Here is a 24,387-nt window from a genome sequence, read left to right on the forward strand (position 1 = left end):
TTTCCTCGAGAAATTTGTGTGTCGAGTTGATAACTTCTTTCTCGGTAAGGAAAAACAATTTTTTTTTTTTTTTTTTATGTTCAACTAATACAAAAAAATAAAAATCATAAACAACCCAATAAATAAATAATAATTCAACGAAATAAAAATACGTAAGTTTATGCATAAATTATGTTTGAACAATATCAACTAATACGATGATAAATAGTTAATAATGACGTAGATAAACGTATGTTACGTGATAAAATGATTTAAGTATTGTAAATGTTGGTAGAAATATCGAGATAGAGAAAGAGAGATAGATAGATAACAGTGAGAGGGCAAAAGAGTTTTATTCAGTTTTATATTTATTAAGAGTCAAATATATTCGCAGCAAATACACACACACAAATACATGAGAACGAAAGAGAGAGAGAGAGAGAGAAATTGAGAATTGATATAAAATAGCAGAGAGAGGGTAGAGAGCGAGAGAGAGAGAGGAAAAAAGGGAGAGGGAGAAGGTACATCAGCGATAGTAAGACGGGAAAAAGACACGGAGAGATTTTTTTTTCATAAAAATATAAAAAAAACTTGAATAAATAAATAACTGACAATTGTTATTAATAATTTGAGGTTGTTTATTAATGTGATAATAATAATAAACGTGAAAAGTGTATATATGTCGTTAAATAATTGATATTTAACGTGAAAAAGTTGAAAAAAAAAAAAAGTGCTACGGGCTACAGGGCCCAGGCCACACGGTAGCTAATATTCCCGCATCGTTAATTTTCATTACAAAAAAAAAAAAAGAAAAATAATATAAATTATTATTAATAAACAATGATTGTCATCAAATCAGTGCTTAATATTTGTATCAATGTGTCGTGATTAATATCATATTATTATTATTGTTATTATTATTATATAGATACATATATTGTTAAATAAATAATTATTGTTGATTTTTATCATTTTTTTTCTTTTTTTCGTTTTCTTCTCTCTTCAACATATACACACACATACACATACACAAGTAAGAATTTTTTAAGTGCGCGTGTATGTGTAACTCAACACATTTATTGAAAAAATAAAAAAAAAAAAAAAAAAGAAAAATTTAGTGTGTGTGAATGTGTTATGTATATATAATGTTTTAATGGAAACTGACCAAGTATTACAACAACTGGAACACCAAGTGATTTGATCATAAATTAAATTGATTGTTAGTTTATATTAAATTAACAAAGAAGATATAAATTATTGCGGATGACAATATCTAATTTTTTGGATAATATGAATGGCGATATTGGTAACTGACAAACTATATTTTTTTTTATCATTATTATTATTATTATTTAAGTATTAACATCCGGATAATAATAATAATTATTATTGTCATTATTGTTTATTATTTTTATTATTATTATTTAGAAAAATAAATAAATAAATAATATAACCCGGCCAAAATGAGTCTGTCTCTCATCTCCTCCACTCTATATTTGGCCAGTAACTCATACACACCAAGTCACCAACATATTGCATATCTTTGACCCCAACACACAATTATCGTATTTCTTGCAAAAAAAATTATATTTTTTAATAAAAAAATTTAAACAATAATAATAATATTGTCAATTGACTGGGAATTTCCCTTCCCATTTCTCGGCATCACTTTTCTTTTTTTTTTAATTATCCATCAACTAGTATAGGTACTGCTTGATGTTATATAAAATATGAAAAAATAGTTAAATAATTACTTTTGATTAATTTAATTTTATTTTTAAATATTAAAATGTTGATTTAAGCATATAATAGAATTAAGCCATGCGTGAATGGGAAAGGAAAGACTCAAGTGAGAGATATGTACAATTACAATTCGTGTTGGCCACCACTTGGTTTAGTTTGAGCTCAAGTTATTTTATGGCATGTGGCAACGTTCCATCATCATTTTAGCGTTACGCATTTTATTTTTTCATTGCTAAAAAAAAATAATTAAATAGCAAAATATATCATATAATATAATATAATATAGTTTTTTTGGATCTACTTGATTTGGTAAAGTAATTTACATTTATTTTGTTAATTATTCATTACATTTGAGTCATGCTTCATGAGTATATGAAGAATCTTGGTTTGGTTGGTGGTGTGTGATGTTGTAATCAGGGCATATCTAAGCGACCTTTTTTTTTTTTTTTTTTATTTTTTCCTCTTTTGCTTCTTCTTGTTCTCTGTACAAGTCGTCGTCATCTTGGTATTTTTCATAAGATAATAATGTGTTTTATCATCTAGGAAATATTGTTACCGAATTATTAATGAAATAATATATATTTGATGTAATAGGTGTACGTGTGTGTGTGTGTGTAATGGTGTTGGTGATTGAGGAAAAAATGTTGCTTTAAATAAAAAAAACGGGGAAAGATATAGAGAGCTCGAGAGAGCAAAAGAGAGAGAGAGAGAGGACGAGAGTAACGAGAGTTTTGTTGGTTAAACATGGCCGAGATAGGCCGATCAGCAATGTCTGGTTTTTATTGAGTGATGCAACAAGACTTGAAACATAATAATAATCAAATAAAATTATTTAAAAAAATGTTTTTAAAAACATATACATTATTAGGATTATTATTATAATAAGCAGAATAAATGTGTTGAATTACTTATTCATAGTGTGCGTGTGTATACCTATATGTGTGGGGCTAATAGAAAATTATTTATTAATTTTTGAAATTGTTTATTGTTAATAAAAGGGTACGTGTACATGAATGGAGACATTGGAAAGCTCCAAACAGGGGCGGTTTACCCAGCCACCCCTGAATCATTGGGGAGTTCAGTTGTTGGTGGTACAGTTGTATCATCAAGTGGATCAACAACAGTAGATTACAGTGTCATGAACGGTAATTCAACAACACATGAACTAATGCTTGATCCAAATATGGGTGGTATTGAGCCTACAGCTCAGCATAATATTGGCTTGGGTGGTGCTGTTGGTGTAACATATGCACCAGTTGATGGTGCTGATGGTAATTCAATGAATAGTGATACACCATTAGCTAATATGCCACTTGATCAACTTAAATCAATGCTCTCTTCACAACTTGAATATTATTTCTCAAGGTAATTATTTGCATTTATTTAATATAAAGCTCTTCATGTATCTCTAGCTTTTATTTATTTTATTTCATTTTATTTTGTTTATTTACAGAGAGAATTTAGCTAATGATACATATTTATTATCACAAATGGATAATGATCAATATGTTCCAATATGGACAGTAGCAAATTTTAATCAAGTTAAAAAATTAACAAAAGATATTAAATTGATAACAGAGGTGCTTCGTGAATCACCAAATGTACAAGTTGATGAAGAAGGACAAAAAGTCAGACCAAATCACAAACGTTGTATAGTTATATTACGAGAAATTCCAGATAATACACCACTGGAAGAAGTCAAAGTAAATAATATTGTTAAATTTTTATTATTGTTAAATTTAATAATATTTATATTAATTTGTAAATATTTTTTCTTTAGAATTTATTCTCAGGTGAAGGTTGCCCTAGACTAATTTCATGTGAGTTTGCTCACAATAGCTCGTGGTACGTGACATTTGAATCTGATGAAGATGCCCAAAAAGCCTACAGATTTTTACGTGAAGAAGTTAAAGAATTTCAGGTATATATAAATAATATTTTTAATTTATTTAATTTATATAATTTATTTAATTCATTGTTTTATTTTTTCTTAAGGGCAACCCAATAATGGCTAGAATAAAAGCAAAACCAATGAACAGCAGGTTACCAATACCAGCAGTTCCAGCAGTACCAGGTGTTATGAAAAATGGTTATCGTACACCACCACCACCACCTCCACCAACTGTTTATGATCCAAGCAGTTATCAACCTGGTCAACAACGTTTTCTATATACAAATGGCACCACAATGCCACAAACAACAATGCAACCATTTACAAATCAAGTTCATGTATATGTAAGTTCATCATCATCATCATTATCAATAATTTGTTATTTGAAGAAAAATAATTCTTATTAATTATTTAATTTAGCATCAACCGTTTTATCCATCAATGATGCATTGGGGTCCAGCAAGTCCAGCTTATTTTGATATGTCAACAGGTGTCTTTACGATGAATGGATTGACGCCACACAACTCATTTAAACCACATCCAAGAAGTTTTAATCAACGACAAAGGTAAATAAATAAATAAATAAATAAATAATTTAATTAATGTTTATTATATTATGAAAAATGGATTAAAAATTGATAAAGCCCATTGTCAGTTAATAATCAATAAGATATATTTAAATATATTTAACTGTATGTATATGTAATACAGATTTATTAATTATTTGAATTAATATTATTTTTCAGTCGTAAACAACATAGGAGTAGTTCTGATCGTAATGATAGATTTGTAATAGATGCAAATTCAAATACATTGGTACTACAAATGGGAGGAAGTAGTGGTAGTGGTAGTGGTCGCACAAATCATCAATCTAAAAATAACAATAATAATTCTGGTGGACCAAGTGGAGCTATAAATAATACAAATATTAATATAAATAATACAACTAGTAATACTATATTACCAGTACAACAAATGACAAACTCAACACTATCATCATCATCATCATCATCAACATCAACAGCATCATCAACAACAACAACAACAACCAAACAAGCCTCAACAAATTATCAAACAGGCACAAAATATCATTCCTCACACAATGTTGGTACATCAACATCAATAACAACATTACAACAACAATCACAGCATCAACATCAACAACCACATCATCATCATCATCACCAACAACAATCACAACAACAAGCACCAATTAGTGAGACAACATCATATAATACAATTGTACATGATACAACAAAAAAAAATTTACAAACGTCATTAATGTCACATGATAATGATAATAATACAAATTTAATTGATAATAATCCAATACAACAATATTCACGTCATCGTATTAATCGCAGGACCAAAGAACATGATACTATTGGACAAATTAAGTCATCAAATAATAACAATCATAATAATAATAGTAATAATAATAACAACAACAACAATAATAATAATAACAACAACAGTCAAAATACAACAGCAACAACAACATCATCATCATCATCATCATTATTATCATCAAATTCATCACCTGGTAGTGTAATAACATCATCAACAACAATACCAACAACAACAATAACAACAACAACAACGACAACGACAGCAGCATCAACAGTTAATACAGTATCAAATATAACTGCTCAACAATATAGTAGTCGTAGTGCTGTACAATTTGATTTGGCTGCATCAGCATTTCCACCATTACCTGGTGATAAAGTTCATAATACACCAAGTATTATTGAACAACCAACAAGTGTAGATTGTCAAGTATTACAATCATCAACAAATAGATTATCTGATGTTGTTAAAGGCACAGCTAAGCTTAAAGGAACAAAGGATAATAAAGATACATCATCATCATCTTCTTCCTCGTCATCTTCAACAACTTGTATTGGACAACAACAAGTAACAAGTAGATCAACAAGTCCTGGTAATATTGTTGTTGCCGCTTCGACTGTTGCTCCTGCTGCTGCTGCTGTTAGTACAACTACCACTACTACTGCTGCTACTGCTACTGCTACTGCTACTGCTGCTAGTATTGTTAGTGGTGGTGCTATTTCTTTTGTTGCTGCTGTTGGTGGTGGTGGTGTTTCTTCATCATCATCATCATCATCATCAACAACTATATTAAGTGAACATAATACAATTGGAAATACGAGTGTTGTTTCAACTGGTGGTGCAATATTGAGCACAAAATCAAATGATACAACAGATCATGCTCTTGGCACCCTCACTCCCCCGTCATCTCCTAATAAGTGAGTGTGCTTTCTTACTTTTAAATATTATGCCTGTATAAAATAATATATTTGAATATTATTATTTTATATAAAATACGTATACATATATTTTTACCATCATTATATTATGGTGTAATAAATATATATTATATATATTTTTTTTCTCGTTAAGAAGCATTAACATAATTTGTTGAATGTGTTTGAATTATTTTTTTTTTATTTTTTTTTTTTTCAATTCTTTGTTCAAGTAATTTTTCTGTTGATATATATATTGATTTTTCGTCTTTTGATAGGCACATTTTTGTTGATTTTTTTTTTTTTTTTTTTTTTTTTTCTTATGATAAATAATAAAATTGGTGCCTTTATTTTCATTTGTGAAAATTAACATGAAAATTTTACTTGATACTAAAGTTAATAATAATAATAAAATAAAAAATAAAAAAAAAACTTGCGATAAAAATATATTATTATTATTATTATTATATATATATTTAAATAATGAGGAAAAAAATTTATGTACACGTGCGCACGTTACCAATTATGGGGAATGCTGAATTGTCTTTTCCTTGTTATGGCTGCATTACTTGCTATTTTCTATAATTATTATCACTATTATTATCATTGTTATTATTAGTATTATTATGGAATTATTATTTTTTTTTCTTGTTTTTCTCTCTGTAATTTGGTGGATGTGCTGAATTTTTATTATTTTTTTGCTTGTAAACAGTTAGTATGTTATCCACCACAATAGTCGTTTGAAATATTTAATTCAAAAATAAATTAAATTAAAAGAAAAAGGGGTAGTTTATAAGTTTAAAAAAAAAACAATTAAAAATTGAAAATTTAGATTTATTATTATTAAATAATAATTAAATAACAAAAAAAAAAAAAAATATAAAAAAAAATACAAAAAAAGAATTGAGGCCATTTGGGGTACTCGTAATGATACAAAAATTTTCACAAAAAATAAATGACATAGTATAGTTACTTAATTATATTAATTAAAAAAAAAAAAAACAAACAAAAAAAAGGGTTAAATTTAACACTTTTAATATTATTATTTTATTTTTTTTTATTATTATAAACTTGTCTGAAAATGTTCCGCAACAATTTCTGTTAATTTTTTTTTTTTTTTAAATGACGTTTTTATGAGTTGATTTATTTTCTTAATAAGTTTCTGCATCATCATCATTATTAATTATGATTATTTTATTATTATTATTATTATTATTATTATTGTTAATTATTATTATTGATATTGTTAGTAAATAATTTGACACCTCGTTCTTCCCAAAACTGAATGAAGAAATAATAATCACAACCATAATACGCACATATTATTATTAACACATCCACGATTGAATTATTGATAATTAAATAATAAATAATAATTTGATCTAGAAATAGACACGTGGTTTCTTTTTAGTTATAAAAATTATATATTAATAAAAATTTCTTTAGTCTACAAATTTTTTTGTTGTTACTAAGTTTTGCCATTTAGTTTTAATTGTTGTTATTTGACATTTCATTTTATAATTATTTGACAAGAATTAATATTTAAACTTTAAATTTAATATCTCGTAGAAGAAAAAAAAAAAAAAATCAGTGCTTCCGTCTCAAGTAATAACATGAAAAATCGGTAGAAAAAAAAATAAAACTGAAATATTGAATATTAAATTTTAATTTTACCCGGGTAATTCAATAATTAATCTCGGTTTTTAAAAAAATAATTCAATCAACCAGCAAGTTATCTATTTGTTCCTCTTTTTTAATTTAAAAATGTATTTTTTTTTCTAGTAGCTAGTAATATAAAATGTCCCAACTCATAGAGTATCGAAATGTCAGAAATTTAAATCTAAAAATATAAATAAATTGTCAGTTTAATATAGAAAGCAATAGATACAATGTCACAAATTAAAATTGAAAAAACAAATAATTATTCAGGGTTTTTATTACTATTATCATTGATTTATAAATTAATTATCATTATAATGAAAAAAAAAATTATATCGACAGCTATACAATCATTTGAAAATATAAAAATTAAAAAATAAAAAAAGTTGCTAGTTTTTAATTATCATTTACACAAAATAACATGTAATAAATATTTTCAATACTTTTAAAAAAGTGATGATTAAAAAAAAAAAAAAAAATACTTGGTATTAAATTTTAGAAGAAAATAAATGAATAAATAAATTGTCAGTTAATGTAAATAATGTGTATACAGGTTGGTTAACCGTGTGTTTGCAACCTTGCAAAAATTCCTCCTTTCACTACTACTATTACAAAAAAAAAAAAAAAAAAAAAGAAAAAAAAATATATATAAAAACTTAATATAAAAACTATTTTATTATTAATTTCTTTTTTGGTGCATGGACGTAGAGAGCAAGTGGTACTTTTTCATTTCATTGCATTTTTTTTTTGTTTTTTTTTTCAAAGTAATTTGTACAATAGTTGTTACTTTTAAATTTATTGAACCGATCAGGTTTAGTCCTATTTTATTGAAAAATCCAACGATGACAGATCTATAAAGACTGATGACACGAGCAGCAGCAGCATGGTCAACGGAGTCGATGAGGCAACAAGTACAAATGATGGACTTGATGACAACCCAACGATAGCCAGATGTGATTGTGATAAAAATTCAACAGTTCAAAACCCACAATCACATGGTGGTGGAGCAGCCTCAACCTTCCCTTCGGTAATAAATTCATATGACAATTAAATTAAATAAATATTTGCTTTATCTTTTATTTATGATTAATTTATTTAACAGGACCTCAATCGACCAAGCTATGCCCAAGTAGCTCAACATTGTCGTGAATCAAATTGTACAAAACACAAAACACTTGATAAGGATGCTAATGAATAATATGACAAGTTATATGTAAGTAATTATAATTTCAAAGTGAAGCAACTTTTATTTTTTTGTTAATTCAAAAAAGTTTGCTTTGTCAAAGCTGTCGGTTTTATATATTATTAATAATCATTGATACATTTGTGCTTCAAATGATTATATTATTATTATTTTTTTTTTTAAATTTAATTATTCTATTGCAGTCACAAAAAAACATATATACTGCATCGAATAATTATAAGACAGTTTATTATTAGACAACTGTTCCTCAACTTTCGACTGCAAATTAATTTCAGTGTCCTAAACAAATAAAAAACAAAAAAAAATATTATTATTATTGAAATAAATTAAGTATAATGGTGCGCAGTGGAAATGAAAAGTTTTAATTTAAAAAAAAATAATAATTTCTACAATGTACAGTGATTTTGCCTACACGGGATGTGGTACCAATTATTAAACAACGGATTCTAAACAAAGAATAAATATGTTATGTTTAAAAAGTGAAAAAACAAAATAATAATAATAATAATAATAATAATGACAAATGATACATAATAAATGAGTGACACGATTATTCTTTTCAAAATATAAATATAATAATTGTAATAATTGCAGGACGCACTAGTGACAATGAAAATTAAATAAATAAATAATAATAATAATAATAATAAATTTAATATAAGTATTGCGTATATATATATATATATGAAAAAAAAATTAAAAAAAAGAATTAAATTAAGTTGACAAAAAAATAGTAATAATTAAGTTGAAAAGAAAAGAATATTTGTTGTTGCTTTGGTTCTGTGATTTTTGAAAGGTACACACATTTGTTAGTTTGTGATGAAAAGAAAGAAAAAAAAAATATGTTCAACGATAGTGTTAGTTTTTTTTTTTTTTTTTTTTCTAAATATAATTTTTCTTATATCTTGTAGCCGATAATTGCATTGCGCAGGGCCGTAACAGTGAATTTAAAATTGAAAAATAATAAGCAAATTGTTTAATCATATATTTTTAAAATAAAAAAAAAAGACAAATATTGTATGTAAAAATTGCTGATTGATTAATGTCAAAAAAATAATTCAAACGACGAACCAATTTAAAGAAAAAATATCTTACAAAGTGCTTTTACGTATGTTTGAAGTCAAAATATTATAAAGCTGATCATGGAGTAATTTTTTTTTTTTGGCAACAATACTTTAACAGCTTTTTCTTTTTAATATTTAAAATAATTTCATGAAAATATTAAGCCCCAAGCTGTTTGTTTGAATTTTTAGAAAATTAAACAATACACAAAGAAACAAAAATACAAAAAAAATGATCATAGATTGATACAATAATTATTAAAGATGATGAAAATTGTTTTTAGCTTGTGCCAAAATCCTTAATAGACTACATACAACACGAGTTAAATGTAACAAATGCAACGAACTTGTAAATTAAAAAATTGTGTGTTGTTTTAATATTTTTTTTTTATTTTTTCTTTATATTAATTATTATTATTATTATTATTTTTTATGTGTGCTATTAATTAATTAATAAGTTGAAAAATTCAAATCCAAGACCAATCAATCAAAATCCAGACAAAGTTTAAACTTAATTTTATCTTTTATAAAAAAAAAAAATTCAAAATTAGTTAAAATTTAATTTAATGGCTATTTCGTGTGTTGGAGGAAAATTGAAAGAACAGTAGCATCAAAATTTCTAAGAAAAATGGCTTCCATAATTATAACTTTAAATGGCACTGGTCTGCTTTTTTTTTTTTTTTTTTTTTTCAATTTCTCACATTGTTTTTGTTTTTTTTGTTTTTTTTTTTAATTTAGCTGATAAAATTGTTGTCTAATGATGAAGTAACGATAAAAATTTAGAATTATGCTTTGGCGACGTAACTCTAAGTAAATAATAATAATAATTTAAAAAAAATTAATGCAAAAAGTAAAAAATGGAAAAAAAAAACAATAAAATATTAAAATTTATAAAAAAAAATCATTAAGATTATAATAAAAAGAATAAAAAATGAAAAAAAAAAAAAATTGATGGTATTTGAGGGCAGAGTTAAGTGCCTCAAGTGTTTATGTATATTACAGGAGCTTGGCTTTAGATGTTATACGATTAAATGTAAAACTAATTATTAAAAAAAAAAAATAGTTAACGAAAAAAAAAGTAAAATGATAATATTAATTAAAATAATATAAATATAGCACGCATATGATATATTTGTTACTGATATGCGTACAGAATTGAATGCCCTAAACAACCATTAACAAAAAATAGCTAACTATAAATAAATGATGGAGAAAAATATTATTTAAAAACATTAAATTTTTCTCGAAACACAAACACAAAATATAATTGTATAGAAAATTTTTAATTAAGTTTAACATGCTTGCTATTAATTTTTCATTTTTTTTTTTTTTGGTTGTTTTGTTTTATTTTTTGTGCGAGAATTTGCGATTTTTATTACAAAAAAATTTACATGTAATTATTTATAATATTTTGCTAGTTAATCTTGTTTTTTTTAATTTTTTTTTTCATTGTAATTTTGTTTAATCTCGTTGGTGCTATGTGCACTGATGCTCAGCTCAAAAATCTGTAAATCTTATACTTTTTATCAATTTCGTTTATCAAATTGAGAGAGAGAAAAAAAAAAGTTGATAATTTATTATTCGTCATCTTTGTCTTCTAGCTTTTTATATATATACAAAAATAATAAATAAAAAAAAAAAAGCTGAATTCATTTGTACATGCTAACATCACTCATGTATATATTAAAATTAAGAAAAAGTAAATAAATAGATAAATAATATTAACGATAAAGAAAAATAATAAAATCATAAAAACATTGTTGTGAAAAATGTAAAATACAAATTTATAACACTTTTTTTTATTGGTAAAAAAAAGAAATGAAAATTTAAAAAATAACAAACCTGAGCTGGACAAATTTTTTAAGTGTGCGATATTATTGATTATATTTATATTATTAATTAATTCTTTTTTTTTTATTATTTGTCTGCTTTTGTCAATTTGTAAATTTTATCGTTGATTTAACCGATTTTTTAAAATTGGTAACTAATTATTATTATCATCATGATGTCTAAAACAAATGAGCCATTAAAAGAAGCAATGCGCATTTCTTGGGTTTATCAATAAAGAAAAAAAGTTACCGAATTATAAAACAAACATTAATATCAATATGTAGCAAATGAAAATTTATTATTAATGGAGAAAATTGTGTAATAATTTAAAAAAAGTATCCAATGGCATTTTCAACTAAATAAATGCCTGATTGTTTCTTCTCAGTGGTGTAAAGTTCAGATATATATGTATTATATGTGTAAACTCTATATCTAATATCAATTTATTTATTAAAATTCTTCTTGTTTTTTGAAAAGAGAAAATTTAAAAAAAATTTAAATAAAGGTAAATATATTAATATGCCTGAACTTTGCTCGATGATTGATGATCAAGCAAATTTAGTAGCAAAAAAAATTGTGTGCGATTAAAAATTAGAAAAAAAAATATTTTTGGTTAAAAGATAAATAATAATAACTGGTAATTTTAAATGCTTGATTAAATGGTTGAAACGAAGAAAATAATCGCCTTGGATCTGCTAATGATTAAAATAATAATTGTATCCAAATAATAAATAACTCATCAAAGTTATAAATGTATAATAATTATAAACGGTTAATCAATGATTTATAAATACAAATTTTCAAAAGTGTATATACACTTTGCGTAATAATAAAATGTTGAGCGCAAAAATAAAATCTTAAATCTAAGTAGCCATAAATAATTATTATATATTAAAAAAAACAAATAACAAAAGTAACACAATGCTTAAAGAAATATCTAAAATAAAAAATATAAAATAATACAAAAACAAGAGAATTAACCGTTGATTGATAAATGATAATAATAAATATTAATCATATTTTATGAGAATCCAGAACTCAAAATAATGATAATAATTGTTAATTAAAAATAATAATTTCTGGTGGCTGGTAACACGTGGATCATGGATCAGTATAAACTGTGATTTATAAATTGAAAATTGAACAAAAAAAAAAAGAAACACATTAAACAAAAAATAAAATCACAAACTCGGTTTCATGGGCCGCGGGTCTAGAAAGTCTGATTTTTTAATTAATTAAAAATAAATATAAATTTAAAGAAAAAAATAAACAAGGGATAATGTGTATTATAAATATATAATCTAAAAATTAAAAAAAAAAGAAATATTTGTTTGATTACAATATGTAAAGTATGCCGATTCAAAAATAATATTATTAATTATTGTTATTTAATATTAAAAGAATTTTTTTTTTTCTATTTCATAATTTGTTTTTCTATTTTATTTTAAATTATTATCATTGAAAAAGAAAACTAAAAAATAAATAAACGGCCTAGTGAGAATTAATAACATGGCAATTGATTATAAAAAAAAAAAAAGGAAAACTGCCGTTTAAAAAATAATTTCAATACACGTGAGACTGACATAAATTTTGTTTTCTTTTTAAAAATTACATCACAAATTACAACAATATTATTCAATTAAAAAAAAAAAACAAAAAACCAATCAATTATTAGTTTATTATTTAATTCAAACATCTCACATAATAATAATTATATTATGATAAAAAAAAAAAATCAATTTAACGTTTGAGGAGTTTTAATAATATGTCACAAAGTAAAACAAACAAAAAATAAATAAAAAAAAAATGTCAGGTATTAATTTGAGGATAATGAGTTTATTGAAACGTTGGATAATAATAAATAATAAATAAATAATAATAACAATACAAATAATCACAATTATTAAAATTATCAAATAGAAAAATAAAATTAAAAAAAAATAAAATATTTCACACTTATTAATATAGCTTCTTTTGCTCCTCAAATTTGTGATAATTTTTGTATAAAAAAAAAGAAAAAAAAAAAAAAGTTAAAAAGGTTTTTTAGCTGTGCATAATTATTTGTGTCAAAAATTATTGAAAAAAAATAAAATAATAATAATAATGATGATAAACAAATAGCATGGCAATGAATGTTTATTGTTATAATTTTATCTCAAATTGTAGGCCAGATGTCGCATGTCTGTACGTCTACTATCATTCCGTGCCTTTTTGTGTATATGTGGCTGAATTATAACACTATTTCTGAAAAAAAAATCCTCCTAAGAAAAATTAAGAAAAAATAAATGAAAATGTTATTAAAGATTTAAAAAATAAAAGTAAAAAGAAAATGATGATAACGATAATGATGATGATAATGAAAAATAAATTAAAAAAACTAATAATATTAATAATATTAATAATAATAACAACATTAAAAATAATAATAATAATGATAATGATAACGAGTGTTTTCTCTGTTTAATTTTGTTAAATAATATGTGGTGAATAAATATATAATTTAGTAAATTTATTTAGAGGCAGCATCAGGTCCAAAATGATTGCCGCATATCACACAGTCCACGATAAACAAATAAATAAATGAATAATTAGACTTCCTAATCAATGGCTGAAAAAAAATATAAAACAATAAAACAATAAAAAAATAATATATAGTTTGAAAACAGTACATGTATTTTAATTAGATTTGGTAATAGTTACCAAGTTTTTTTATTCAACATAATAATGCAACACTGAGTAAAGTTTAAAATTTAAAAAAATGAAAAAGTTTCACCGCCCGTGAGAGTAGAAATATTTTTATAGATTTGTTTCAATTAATTGAATGTATTACATGAAACACAAAGAAGAAAGAAATGATACGATTGTACGAATGTCAACGTGAATAAATAGCAAAAGAAAAAAATAAAAAAAAAAAATATATAAATTAATAATTGATAAATAAATGGAGAAAAAATATTAAAAAATTAAAAATTTAAATGACTAAAAATAATGAAAATAATATGTATACAAATATTAACAGCGATATTATTATTATTATTGTTATTATTATTAACAAAAACAATGATAATAATAATAATTAAATTAGTAATTGAATTTAAAACAACAACAACAACAACAAACAACACATGTTATATATATATATATACTCTAATTATTATGATTTTTTTTTTCGTTATTTTCTTGTGATGTGGTGTTTTTAAAAATTTCATTAATAAGTATATATACTTGAAACAAAAAAAAAAATAAATAAATCATATGAATGTATATAAAAAGATCTATCCATCGCACCTATATTTAGTGCATAAGAAAACAAGAATTAATGATTTGTACATAATATAAATAATACAAATAAATAGGTAAATATAATGCATTTAGCTCAAAGCCAAGCTTTTTATTCATTTATCCTTCTTCATTCTGAAATTTAATTTTTATTTTTAAATTAAAAGACATGAAAAAATATTGATAACTTTGCTATTACATTTATATATATATATATATATTTTTTTTTTTTTTTTGAAACTCGATTATACAGGTAAGACAGAAAAATTAAAACAACAAATATAATTTAATACATCAAATTATTTCTAGGATCATCATCATCATTTTTGTAATATTTTTTAATTTATATTTCATCAAGTTTAATTTAACGTTGTCGATCAAATGAACTTGTATTGGGATGATATTCATCGTGAGTACTTGTAGCAGCCTCTTCAATATTTCTTGTGACATCATGAATATTTGGACTTTTGTCACCCTCATCACTCTCGGATGATGAGGATGATGCTGAAGAAGATTCTTGAACCAAATCAATACCATGAGTGAGTAAATTTGTTATTCTTTCAACATCAATCGTGTCATCTTGCTCATGAATTTTTTTCAATGCATTAGAGACAATACAAAAGTCACCACGTAGTTCACTGACAAGTGCTGTTATTTTCTGGGCATCTGTTAGCACTTCAACTGATTGAGTATATGGATTGTAACGTAAACCAAATGGACGTTGAATTTGATTTGCAAATGCTCTGTGTGTGTGTTAATAAAAATAAATTAAATATTATTATTTATTTATTTGTATAAAAGTAAATATAGTTACCTCATTTTTTCTTTAGCTTCTTCAATACTGTCAGTATAATAATATGCATTTTGAAATGCAGTTATAATGCATTCTTGCTTGCAAGTAACATCTGGCTCAAAACGATATATTTTATCATGTGATTCCAGTGCATGTCGAAGTTCAGCAACAGATGAAAGTAAACCAGCTCCATAAACACGAATTACACCATTTTCTTTGCACAAACCAAATTCAACAGTAAAAAAATATAGCTAAAAGAAAAAATCATTTTTTGTTTTTATATAAATTAATATTATTTTCAATATGTATATATTAATTTAATTTAATTTATTTACAGTTGCAAGTTTGTCAATATCCTCATCAGATGCTCCAAGTGAAGCTAAACCAAGTTCTTGTGAAAATTGGGCAAAACTTGGATTTGCCAAAAGTGGCATGTGACCCAAAAGTTCATGACAGCAATCACTTGAATTAAAAAATTAAAACAATTAAATACATATGTATGTTAAATAATAAATAATGTAATTTTAATGTAATTAATTACGGTTCTGGTGTGTAAAATGGATCAGAAGAATGTCGTATATATTGAGTACAATGAAATACACGAAATGCCAATCCAGATAAAAAATCACGAGGTGATAAATAACCAGCAACTGGTCGCAATTGAAATCCAGTCATTCCTGATGATTAAAATTATAATAACATTTAAATAAACTCAATCAATAATAATAATTATAATATAAATAATACAATAATAAATTTATACTTTTTAAAAATACTGATATATCTTGAAGCTGTGGAATATTATCCTCCCTATTTAACAATTTATTATTATTATTATTATCAATTGCATGTTGAAAAAATAAAAAAATAACAATATTACCTGTAGCCACAATATTTGACAAGTTTTGGCCAATTTTCTAAATATTCTTTGCATGCATGTTTCAAATAAAGTTGATGAAGCTCACGAAAGACAGTTGCCCTGTTGAAAAATAAAATAAATGTTATTTAATTTACAAGTTTATTATGTTGATTGTTTGTTAAACTCGAGAATCAATTCAAGAAGCATGTAGTTTATATTTGAACAGAGCTTCTCACTTTACGTTGATAAAATTGAATCAAGGCAATTAAGGTGGATTGAATGGTGCATCATCTTTCGAGTATATATTCTATCTATAAACTTTATCAACTAAAATACATTTTCACTTATTGCCATCATTGATAAAACAACACGATCAAGTGTCATACTAAACTTTTTATTATTATTATTATTATTTTGCATCATTTATATTTTTTTTTTACTTACCAAGTTTTAGTTTCTTGTGGAGTATACTGTATCTTGGGAATTGATTGTCCACTAAAATGAAATTAATTATTTTTTTTTTTTTGTAAATTATAAATGTATAAAATTTTAAAAAATTATATTTTTCTTACTGTCTGTAATTATTGGCAATATCAGTAAACTCTTGTCGACGTTTTCGATAGACAGGATCTTTGAATCCCTAGATTTTTAAATAATACATAATATTTTTATTAAAACAACAATCATATATATGAAAATTAAATAATAATTATATAATTACCGGATGATCAGCATCTAGCTCATCACCATACATCAACACATTTTGAGCTTGATCAAGATCAGCTATTTTTCTCGGAAACCAAGGCATATCAACTTCACTGTAATCTTTTTTAAAAATAAAATAATATATTTAAGTAAATTTGTTTTATAATTTTTTTTTTTTTTTTTTACCAAAACTTGGAGCAGCAGATAACAAAGGTGGATGAGGAAAACTTTTAGACTCTTCATACTGTGACAAATTAATAGCAGCAACTTCTCTACTCAACATTTTCATAAGTTGTTCCATTATTTTTTGTTCACACTCAACATCAACAAGTATCTCGTATTCCGATTCACTTCTAACTGATTTTCTCGATTCAATATGCACAACATTAACTCCTAAATCCTTAATTAATAATAAATAAAAATTAATTAAATAAATAAATATGTTACTCGTTGAAATAATAATTCTATACTAAAGTATTTTTTTAATTCATCATCATCATCATGATGACCATGAAAGCCTGTTGCTCTACATAAAAGTGGGAGAAGAAATAAATAAATAATATATGATTCAATATATAGTAATACATTACATGGTCAATCAAATAAATACATAAACATTCATTTTGCAAGGATATATAATAAATAAATTATAATTATTTGTTTTAAAAAGTTTTTTTCTTTTTTTTTTTTTTTTACGTACTTGAAATACTTGAAGGGCACGAGCTAAACTTCCAATTTGATTTTTCAGTGAAAATACAACAGATTGTTTATTATCTTCTTTGGAATTATTTTCAATTGCAAGATTCTATATTTTTTCAAAAAAATATATTAAATAAATTAAATTAAATTGAATTTATAAAAATATTGTTGATTTTTGAAAAAAAAACTTACAACTTTTTGTTTATTATGTGTTGGACTGCCTTCTTTGATAGCCCATTCTTGTCCTCTTCCATAAAGCCACATTGCCAATAAACCTTTTCCCGAACTGCTCATTGTTATTAACTTTTCTTTTTTTTTTTTAAATACTTGACTTTATTACAAGTCGATTTTTAGTTAATTTTTAGTTGACTAGTGTACCAGTCAAGAGAAACTTGTGAATGATATCTTGTCGTTGGTATCACGATCTCTTAAAACATTCAACCCCTCCGTTTGATTGTCCAAAGACGCGATTCACAATTTTCATTGGCTTACAATATTCACCCCTACAATCTCATTGGTGGGATTAGAAAATTTGTTATGGGCGAGATTTTTATTTTATATCGCAGTCGCAGTATAACCTTTTTTTCATTTGAAAAATAATTCTTTCAAGTGTGATAAATATTCAATTTAATGAATAAAACAATAGCGAGTAAGAGTTTCTAAATAAAAATAAATACATATATACATTAGAGCTAGATGAAACAATAACAAACAAATATTAGAAAAATAATTTTATCAATGAAAATTAAATAATTTTTTAAAATAAAAAATTAAAAAAAACGAGCTTTTAAATAGATGAATTATAGCATGACGTAAATTGGAATATTTATATATATATATAAGTATATGAATTGAAAGAAAATATTTTATCGAGTCGTTAAGCAGAATAATTTAAGTCATGATGAGTGGACAAGCCACAAAGAACAATTGTTTAATGAAGATTCACAAGTAAAAGCTTTTTGATTTAACGGAACAAAGATTGTCGTTAATGAAAAAGCTCTATTTTTTTTTTTTTTATTTTTCAGTACATTTAATGCTACATTTATAACTGAAATGAATATCATCTTTATCAGTTGATTAATTTTAAAAGCTATTAATCATTTTATTGTATATATCTATATATTAAATTCAATTATCATTTATCAATGAAAATAAATACAACAAGGATAAATCAAATTTAACACAACATTTATTCATTTAATTTTTTATAAATTTACATTTGTTTTATTAATTTAATAAATATAAATCAATGTAAATGGAATTTTTAGCTGTTAATTGTATTGAAAAAAAAATAACAATTGATTACTTAACAAATGATATTATTTAATATAATTGCAAATATATAATTTATTAATAAAATGCAGCACATTACGTTGTACCTTCATCACTTATATACATTTATCTCAAATAGCTTCAACACCCTCTTCACGTGAGTGATGCTATATTATTTTATTTTTCCCATTTATATTCAATGTTACGAGAAAGTCTGTTTATTATTGCGTAAAATATTTAACAATACCTTGTTAATATTTTCAGAATGATGACTGCTCGAGACCCTTCAAGTACAGACATTGTTTTTTGACAATTATACAATCTTTTCAAAGTTCAATTAACCCCTATCGTCAAACATGTAAGTAACTCATTTGTATCACCAAGTTCCACGTTTATCTTTAATACGTAATCAGCAATTGATCTTGAAATTTATTAATATGGAAAAATAACAACATAACAAAGTCTTATAAGACAATTCAAAAATACATTATACATATCATTCATTTGTAAAATATTCATCAATAAATTTTTTTTCAATTAATTAATCTAAATGGCATTCATTTTTAGAATTAAATGGTAACATGATACGTCAACAAGTTGATGAAAATCCTCTTGCAATGTTACTTTGTCACGATCTAAAAAATAACCATTCAAAAATAATAAATAAATAAATAAAAATTCAATTTTAAATGATTAATAATAAGAAAATAAAAATAATAATAATAGATATATTTGATTGCATAGAGTGTATTTAATTTATTGTGAAAAGTAATGAAGGGTGGTAGTGGGTGGTGGTGGGATGAAAGAGGGTTGGCGCTTGCGTTATTCGCGATATCAGAAATATCTTAAGAATCAATAACAACGTATACAACAGCGCCAACGTAGAGCATCGTCAACGGCATCATCATCATCATCGTTGTCCAAGGTGTCAACGATACGTTGGCCACCATCACCAAAAGTTTTTTATATTATATATTTAAATATAAAACTCGACATGGCTGATACTGAGTTTGAAGAATTTCGACAATATTTTGAAAGGTTGCCGCAACATCTCAAGGCACCAATTTCAAATTATACGTAAGTTTATTATTTTTATTTTAATTGATCCTTGCATGAATAAACTCCAACAAACCTTGAAATAACAAATAAAAAATTCAATTAGATAGAATTAAAATTAAATGTTCAAAGGTGCGGTGGTTGAATGATTTCTTTTTTATCAAAGATGCTGTAAATTTGTGTATGTTTTATATATATAATGGTCCAATGGTAATTGAACCTTCTTGGAAAAATCAATAAACTGCATCTAAAAAAAATATACACGCACATTATATATGCAAAAAAAATATTAAAATTGCCATATAAAATAAATCATTAAAGATTATCCATGTATTTCGACAAATTTATATTTTTTTCCTAATTTTATTTATAATATATAATATGCATGCGGCTTGAAATACTGTGTCGATCGCGACCTTTTAGTGTTCTCTTTTTATATTTTTGGGGTGGTAGTAATAAAAACTCGGCCAAGCCAAGATGATGATGATGCTGATGATCTAAAATAAATAATAATATTTAAAAATTATATACAGACTCGTTCATGATGTTATGGTTGATGATTCTCCAACGTCATCACAAGGAAGTGACGACGATGATGATGATGAAATTGTAATACGTTCATATTCTGGCCTTCAAGCTGATTCAGATGACGATGATGATGATGATATTGCTTTAATTCATCATCAAAATAAAAATAATAATAATAATAATAATAATCAAAGTGGTCATACATCAGGTGATGAAAGTGAAGATATTGATCAACATTCATCAATTGTTGCTGACAGTGATTTTAGGTATTTATAATATATATATAATATTATTATGTATGACAAGTAGTTGGTAGAATACTTGAAAATAGTAGAATGGATGTTTATAAATTAGCTTGTTCGGTGGACTAAGCAGTAATAGGGCTAATAGATATCCATCATTGATATCAACAACAACAACAACAACTGGTGGTACACAATCAAATAATGGAAGAGACAGTGGTGTCAGTGATGTTGGTGGTTCATGTTCAAGTCTTGGATCATGGATGACACCTGAACATCAATCAAATAATAGATCAACAAGTGGTGGTGGTGGTAACAATGAAAGACGACGTAGACGTCTTCCTGAAATACCAAAAAATAAAAAATGCAAGTTTATTTTACCTTTAACTTATTATTATTATTATTATGTTTATAATTTAATTTATTATTTATTATTTAGCTTTTAATTCATCTACATCATTGGCAGACGAATTGGCTGGTGCAAGTGGCTCAGGTAGACCACATTTGTCATTAAGAAAATGTCATTCAAGACTACGTCATGAGGATAGCTCACCAGACAGTGAAAGAATGACAACTGACAGTGGTCATAGTACAGTACATTCACCTGATAATGGACCAAAAAGTGTATCACCAGTAACATGTAATACATTACAAAATTTAGATTCAGTATCATCAAGCAGTACACCTGGTAAATTCAATATTATTATTATTATTATTATTATTTTAAATAAATTATAAATAAATTGTCATTATTAGGTAGTGGTGGTACACCATTTACACGTCTTGAATTACTTGAAGCAACTCATCGTAGTCTTCATAAATTTGTACCACGTCATCATGATGAAATTGATCTTGAAATTGGTGATCCAATATATGTACAAAAAGAAGCTGATGATTTATGGTGTGAAGGTGTTAATTTACGTACTGGCAGACAAGGTATATTTCCATCGGCTTATGCTGTTGATATGGAATACAATGATTTTGATCCAACAGCACCAAAAGTTAAACGTGAACGTTATTTACTTGGCTATCTTGGTTCAGTTGAGACACTTGCACACAAAGGTACTGGTGTTGTTTGTCAAGCAGTACGTAGAATTGTTGGTAATTCCTCAAATGATTTACCAGAATCACAAAGTTGTATTCTTGAAGTTTCTGATCAAGGCTTGAGAATGGTCGACAGAAGTAAACCAAGGGTAATACAACAATTTACAAAAATTATTAACTATTGTTTAGCTTTTATTTATTTTTATCTTATATCTAATTCTTTTTTTTTTTTGTCTTTCTAGCAACAAAAAAGCTCTGGACCGTGTCATGATTATTTTTATTCACTAAAAAATGTGTCATTTTGTGCATTTCATCCGAGGGATCATCGCTATCTTGGATTCATCACAAAACATCCAACTTTGCAGCGTTTTGCCTGTCATGTATTTATAGGTCAAGAATCAACGAGGCCTGTTGCTGAAGCTGTTGGGTAATTTAACATAATCATTAGCTAAATTAGATATTAGATATTAATTTAGTTGAACTTTAAATGTTTAATGTTTTTGTTTTTTTTTTTTTTTTTGCAGAAGAGCCTTTCATCGATTCTATACCCAATATATTGAGACTGCATTTCCCATTGAGGATATTTACATTGAGTAAATTAAACAAAAAAAAAACCCCATGATTTATGATTTTGAAAATCATTTGTAAATAATAAAAATATATATGACGGTGACATTAATAGTTGTAGATATTTAAATGAAAAAAATATATATAAACTTATTAACGCAAATCAAATATCCAAATATCCAAATATCATTCATTGTTTATTTCCTTTTTTTCATTAATGTGTTGATAAATTAAAAATGCACACATAAATTTATTTTAGCATCAAGAAAATAAATTATAAATTATTATTTTGAAGATAAATAATCTATCTTATGTATATTATTAATTTTTTTTATTGATGATAATTATAATTTACATTTCATTTAATATTTTTTGTTTTTTTTTTCAAATAAATAATTTAATTTTACAAATAAAAATATTGTATTATTATTTAACAACAAATAATTATGCTTTTTTTTATTTAAATTAATTGTTGACTTAAAAATGAAATAAACAATAACAATTATTAAACTATATTCAATTGAATACTATTTTAAATATAGAAATTGTTTTAAATAAATTCATTGATGATTGCCTTTTACTGTTTTGTTTTTTATTCTTTATAAAATTTAAATTGCAACAAGGCAAGTAATATTATTATTAATTAGATTTAATTTATTGAAGTCCTCTGATGATGCTGTAAAATAAAAAAATAAAAAACGAAATTATTATAGGTTGTCTTTAAATTAAAATTAAATAAATAAATGCAAATTGTTTTTTGTTTTTTTTTTTTTTCTTTTTAATGAACATAAAAGCCACTTGTGTTTGTTTGTTTGTTTGTTTTTTGTTTTTTTTTATCATTTTCATAATCGGCAAAGTATAAATATAATAACGTATTTACAATATAAAGTTCAACTCTATTTTAAACAATATATACTTAGGTATGTTAAATGGATTAATTATTTAATAATAATAATAATAATATAATGGGTTGACTGTCTGTGTCCACATGTACAATTTCATTTTTATTTTTTCAACTCAGCCTTAATAATTTTAAATTCCAAAGAAACAAATATAAATAAAATAATAATATTTTCTTATAATATTATTACGAAATAAAATAAAAGAGATTATTATTTTATTTATTGTATAGAAAAAAGGAACAAATTTTTTTGAGTTATTAAATATACAAAATTTATTAATTAAGGGTTAATTATTTTTGATAATATTATCCAGAGTATTAATTTACAAATATAATAATATTATGTATATAGAATTTTCATTTATTTTTTCTTCTTCTTGTTTTTTTAGTGGATTTTTGAGCAAAGCACATTTCAATTCGGTGACATGAAAGAAAAATAATAATAATAATTATAACAAAGCAATAATAATAAACATAATTAGTGATTTTTCTAATAAATAAATTTTCAGTCTAAATTAAAGTCGTTGACATTGCTGGATGAATATATTTATCAATTTAAATTGTCTCTTTTTTCATCGAATATTTTAATAAAACACAGACAGTTTTAAATTTTATAAATTTGTACTATACATTAGTCGGAGTCGGGGAGGGATCTACGATGTTTTTTTTTTTTTTTTTCATTTTTTTCTAAATTCAATAATCTTAAACAATTTTTCATTAGCTAAATTTCAAAAAAATACCCATCAATATTTCAATTTGATGAGTACATTTATGCATTATACATTTTATATAATAATTAATCGCACTATTTTTT

General features: G+C 24.5%; 3 protein-coding genes across 4 annotated transcripts; 2 read left to right on the forward strand and 1 right to left on the reverse strand.

Annotated features, from left to right (window-relative positions):
- Positions 1-172: 172 nt before the first annotated feature.
- On the forward strand, positions 173-14,566 carry LOC122856597 (la-related protein Larp4B). The gene is given in 10 exon segments (XM_044158301.1): positions 173-1,285; positions 2,721-3,087; positions 3,176-3,425; positions 3,503-3,643; positions 3,718-3,957; positions 4,034-4,179; positions 4,360-5,877; positions 8,345-8,363; positions 8,366-8,560; positions 8,636-14,566. Coding segments are annotated over 10 exon segments (3,015 nt in total). The 5' UTR covers positions 173-1,242; the 3' UTR covers positions 8,732-14,566.
- Positions 14,567-15,105: 539 nt separating this feature from the next.
- LOC122856599 (tryptophan 5-hydroxylase 1) lies at positions 15,106-18,378 on the reverse strand. Its single transcript, XM_044158302.1, has 12 exons — positions 18,156-18,378; positions 17,965-18,069; positions 17,451-17,664; positions 17,281-17,384; positions 17,132-17,199; positions 17,004-17,054; positions 16,581-16,679; positions 16,464-16,510; positions 16,242-16,377; positions 16,036-16,162; positions 15,722-15,951; positions 15,106-15,650 (listed from the first exon to the last, which is right to left on the reverse strand). The coding sequence occupies exons 1-12, from the start codon at positions 18,255-18,257 to the stop codon at positions 15,272-15,274; spliced, it is 1,662 nt and encodes a 553-aa protein (XP_044014237.1). The 5' UTR covers positions 18,258-18,378; the 3' UTR covers positions 15,106-15,271.
- A 1,705-nt stretch (positions 18,379-20,083) lies between these two features.
- Positions 20,084-22,738, forward strand: LOC122856601 (JNK-interacting protein 1). 2 transcript variants are annotated; one of them, XM_044158307.1, is made up of 7 exons: positions 20,084-20,312; positions 20,825-21,085; positions 21,174-21,427; positions 21,501-21,749; positions 21,818-22,254; positions 22,348-22,532; positions 22,630-22,738. In XM_044158307.1, the coding sequence occupies exons 1-7, from the start codon at positions 20,230-20,232 to the stop codon at positions 22,700-22,702; spliced, it is 1,542 nt and encodes a 513-aa protein (XP_044014242.1). In that variant the 5' UTR covers positions 20,084-20,229; the 3' UTR covers positions 22,703-22,738. The 2 variants fall into 2 exon arrangements, with proteins under 2 accessions (XP_044014242.1, XP_044014243.1); XM_044158308.1 differs by having other exon boundaries at positions 20,098-20,312; positions 21,195-21,427.
- The last annotated feature ends 1,649 nt before the right edge of the window (positions 22,739-24,387 follow it).

Source organism: Aphidius gifuensis, linkage group LG5 (genome assembly GCF_014905175.1).
Source record: "Aphidius gifuensis isolate YNYX2018 linkage group LG5, ASM1490517v1, whole genome shotgun sequence".
NCBI classification, from domain to species: Eukaryota; Metazoa; Arthropoda; class Insecta; order Hymenoptera; family Braconidae; genus Aphidius; species Aphidius gifuensis.

Excerpts from the sequence above, each read along its gene's own strand:
- LOC122856601 (XM_044158307.1), top strand. The coding sequence starts at position 20,230 with ATGGCTGATACTGAGTTTGAAGAATTTCGACAATATTTTGAAAGGTTG. Across the intron at positions 21,086-21,173 it reads GTTGCTGACAGTGATTTTAG|CTTGTTCGGTGGACTAAGCA; the intron begins GTATTTATAATA and ends TTTATAAATTAG. Across the intron at positions 22,255-22,347 it reads TCGACAGAAGTAAACCAAGG|CAACAAAAAAGCTCTGGACC; the intron begins GTAATACAACAA and ends TTGTCTTTCTAG.
- LOC122856599 (XM_044158302.1), bottom strand. The coding sequence starts at position 18,257 with ATGAGCAGTTCGGGAAAAGGTTTATTGGCAATGTGGCTTTATGGAAGA. Across the intron at positions 17,055-17,131 it reads ATTGCCAATAATTACAGACA|TGGACAATCAATTCCCAAGA; the intron begins GTAAGAAAAATA and ends ATTTCATTTTAG. Across the intron at positions 16,511-16,580 it reads GTCAAATATTGTGGCTACAG|GGAGGATAATATTCCACAGC; the intron begins GTAATATTGTTA and ends ATTGTTAAATAG.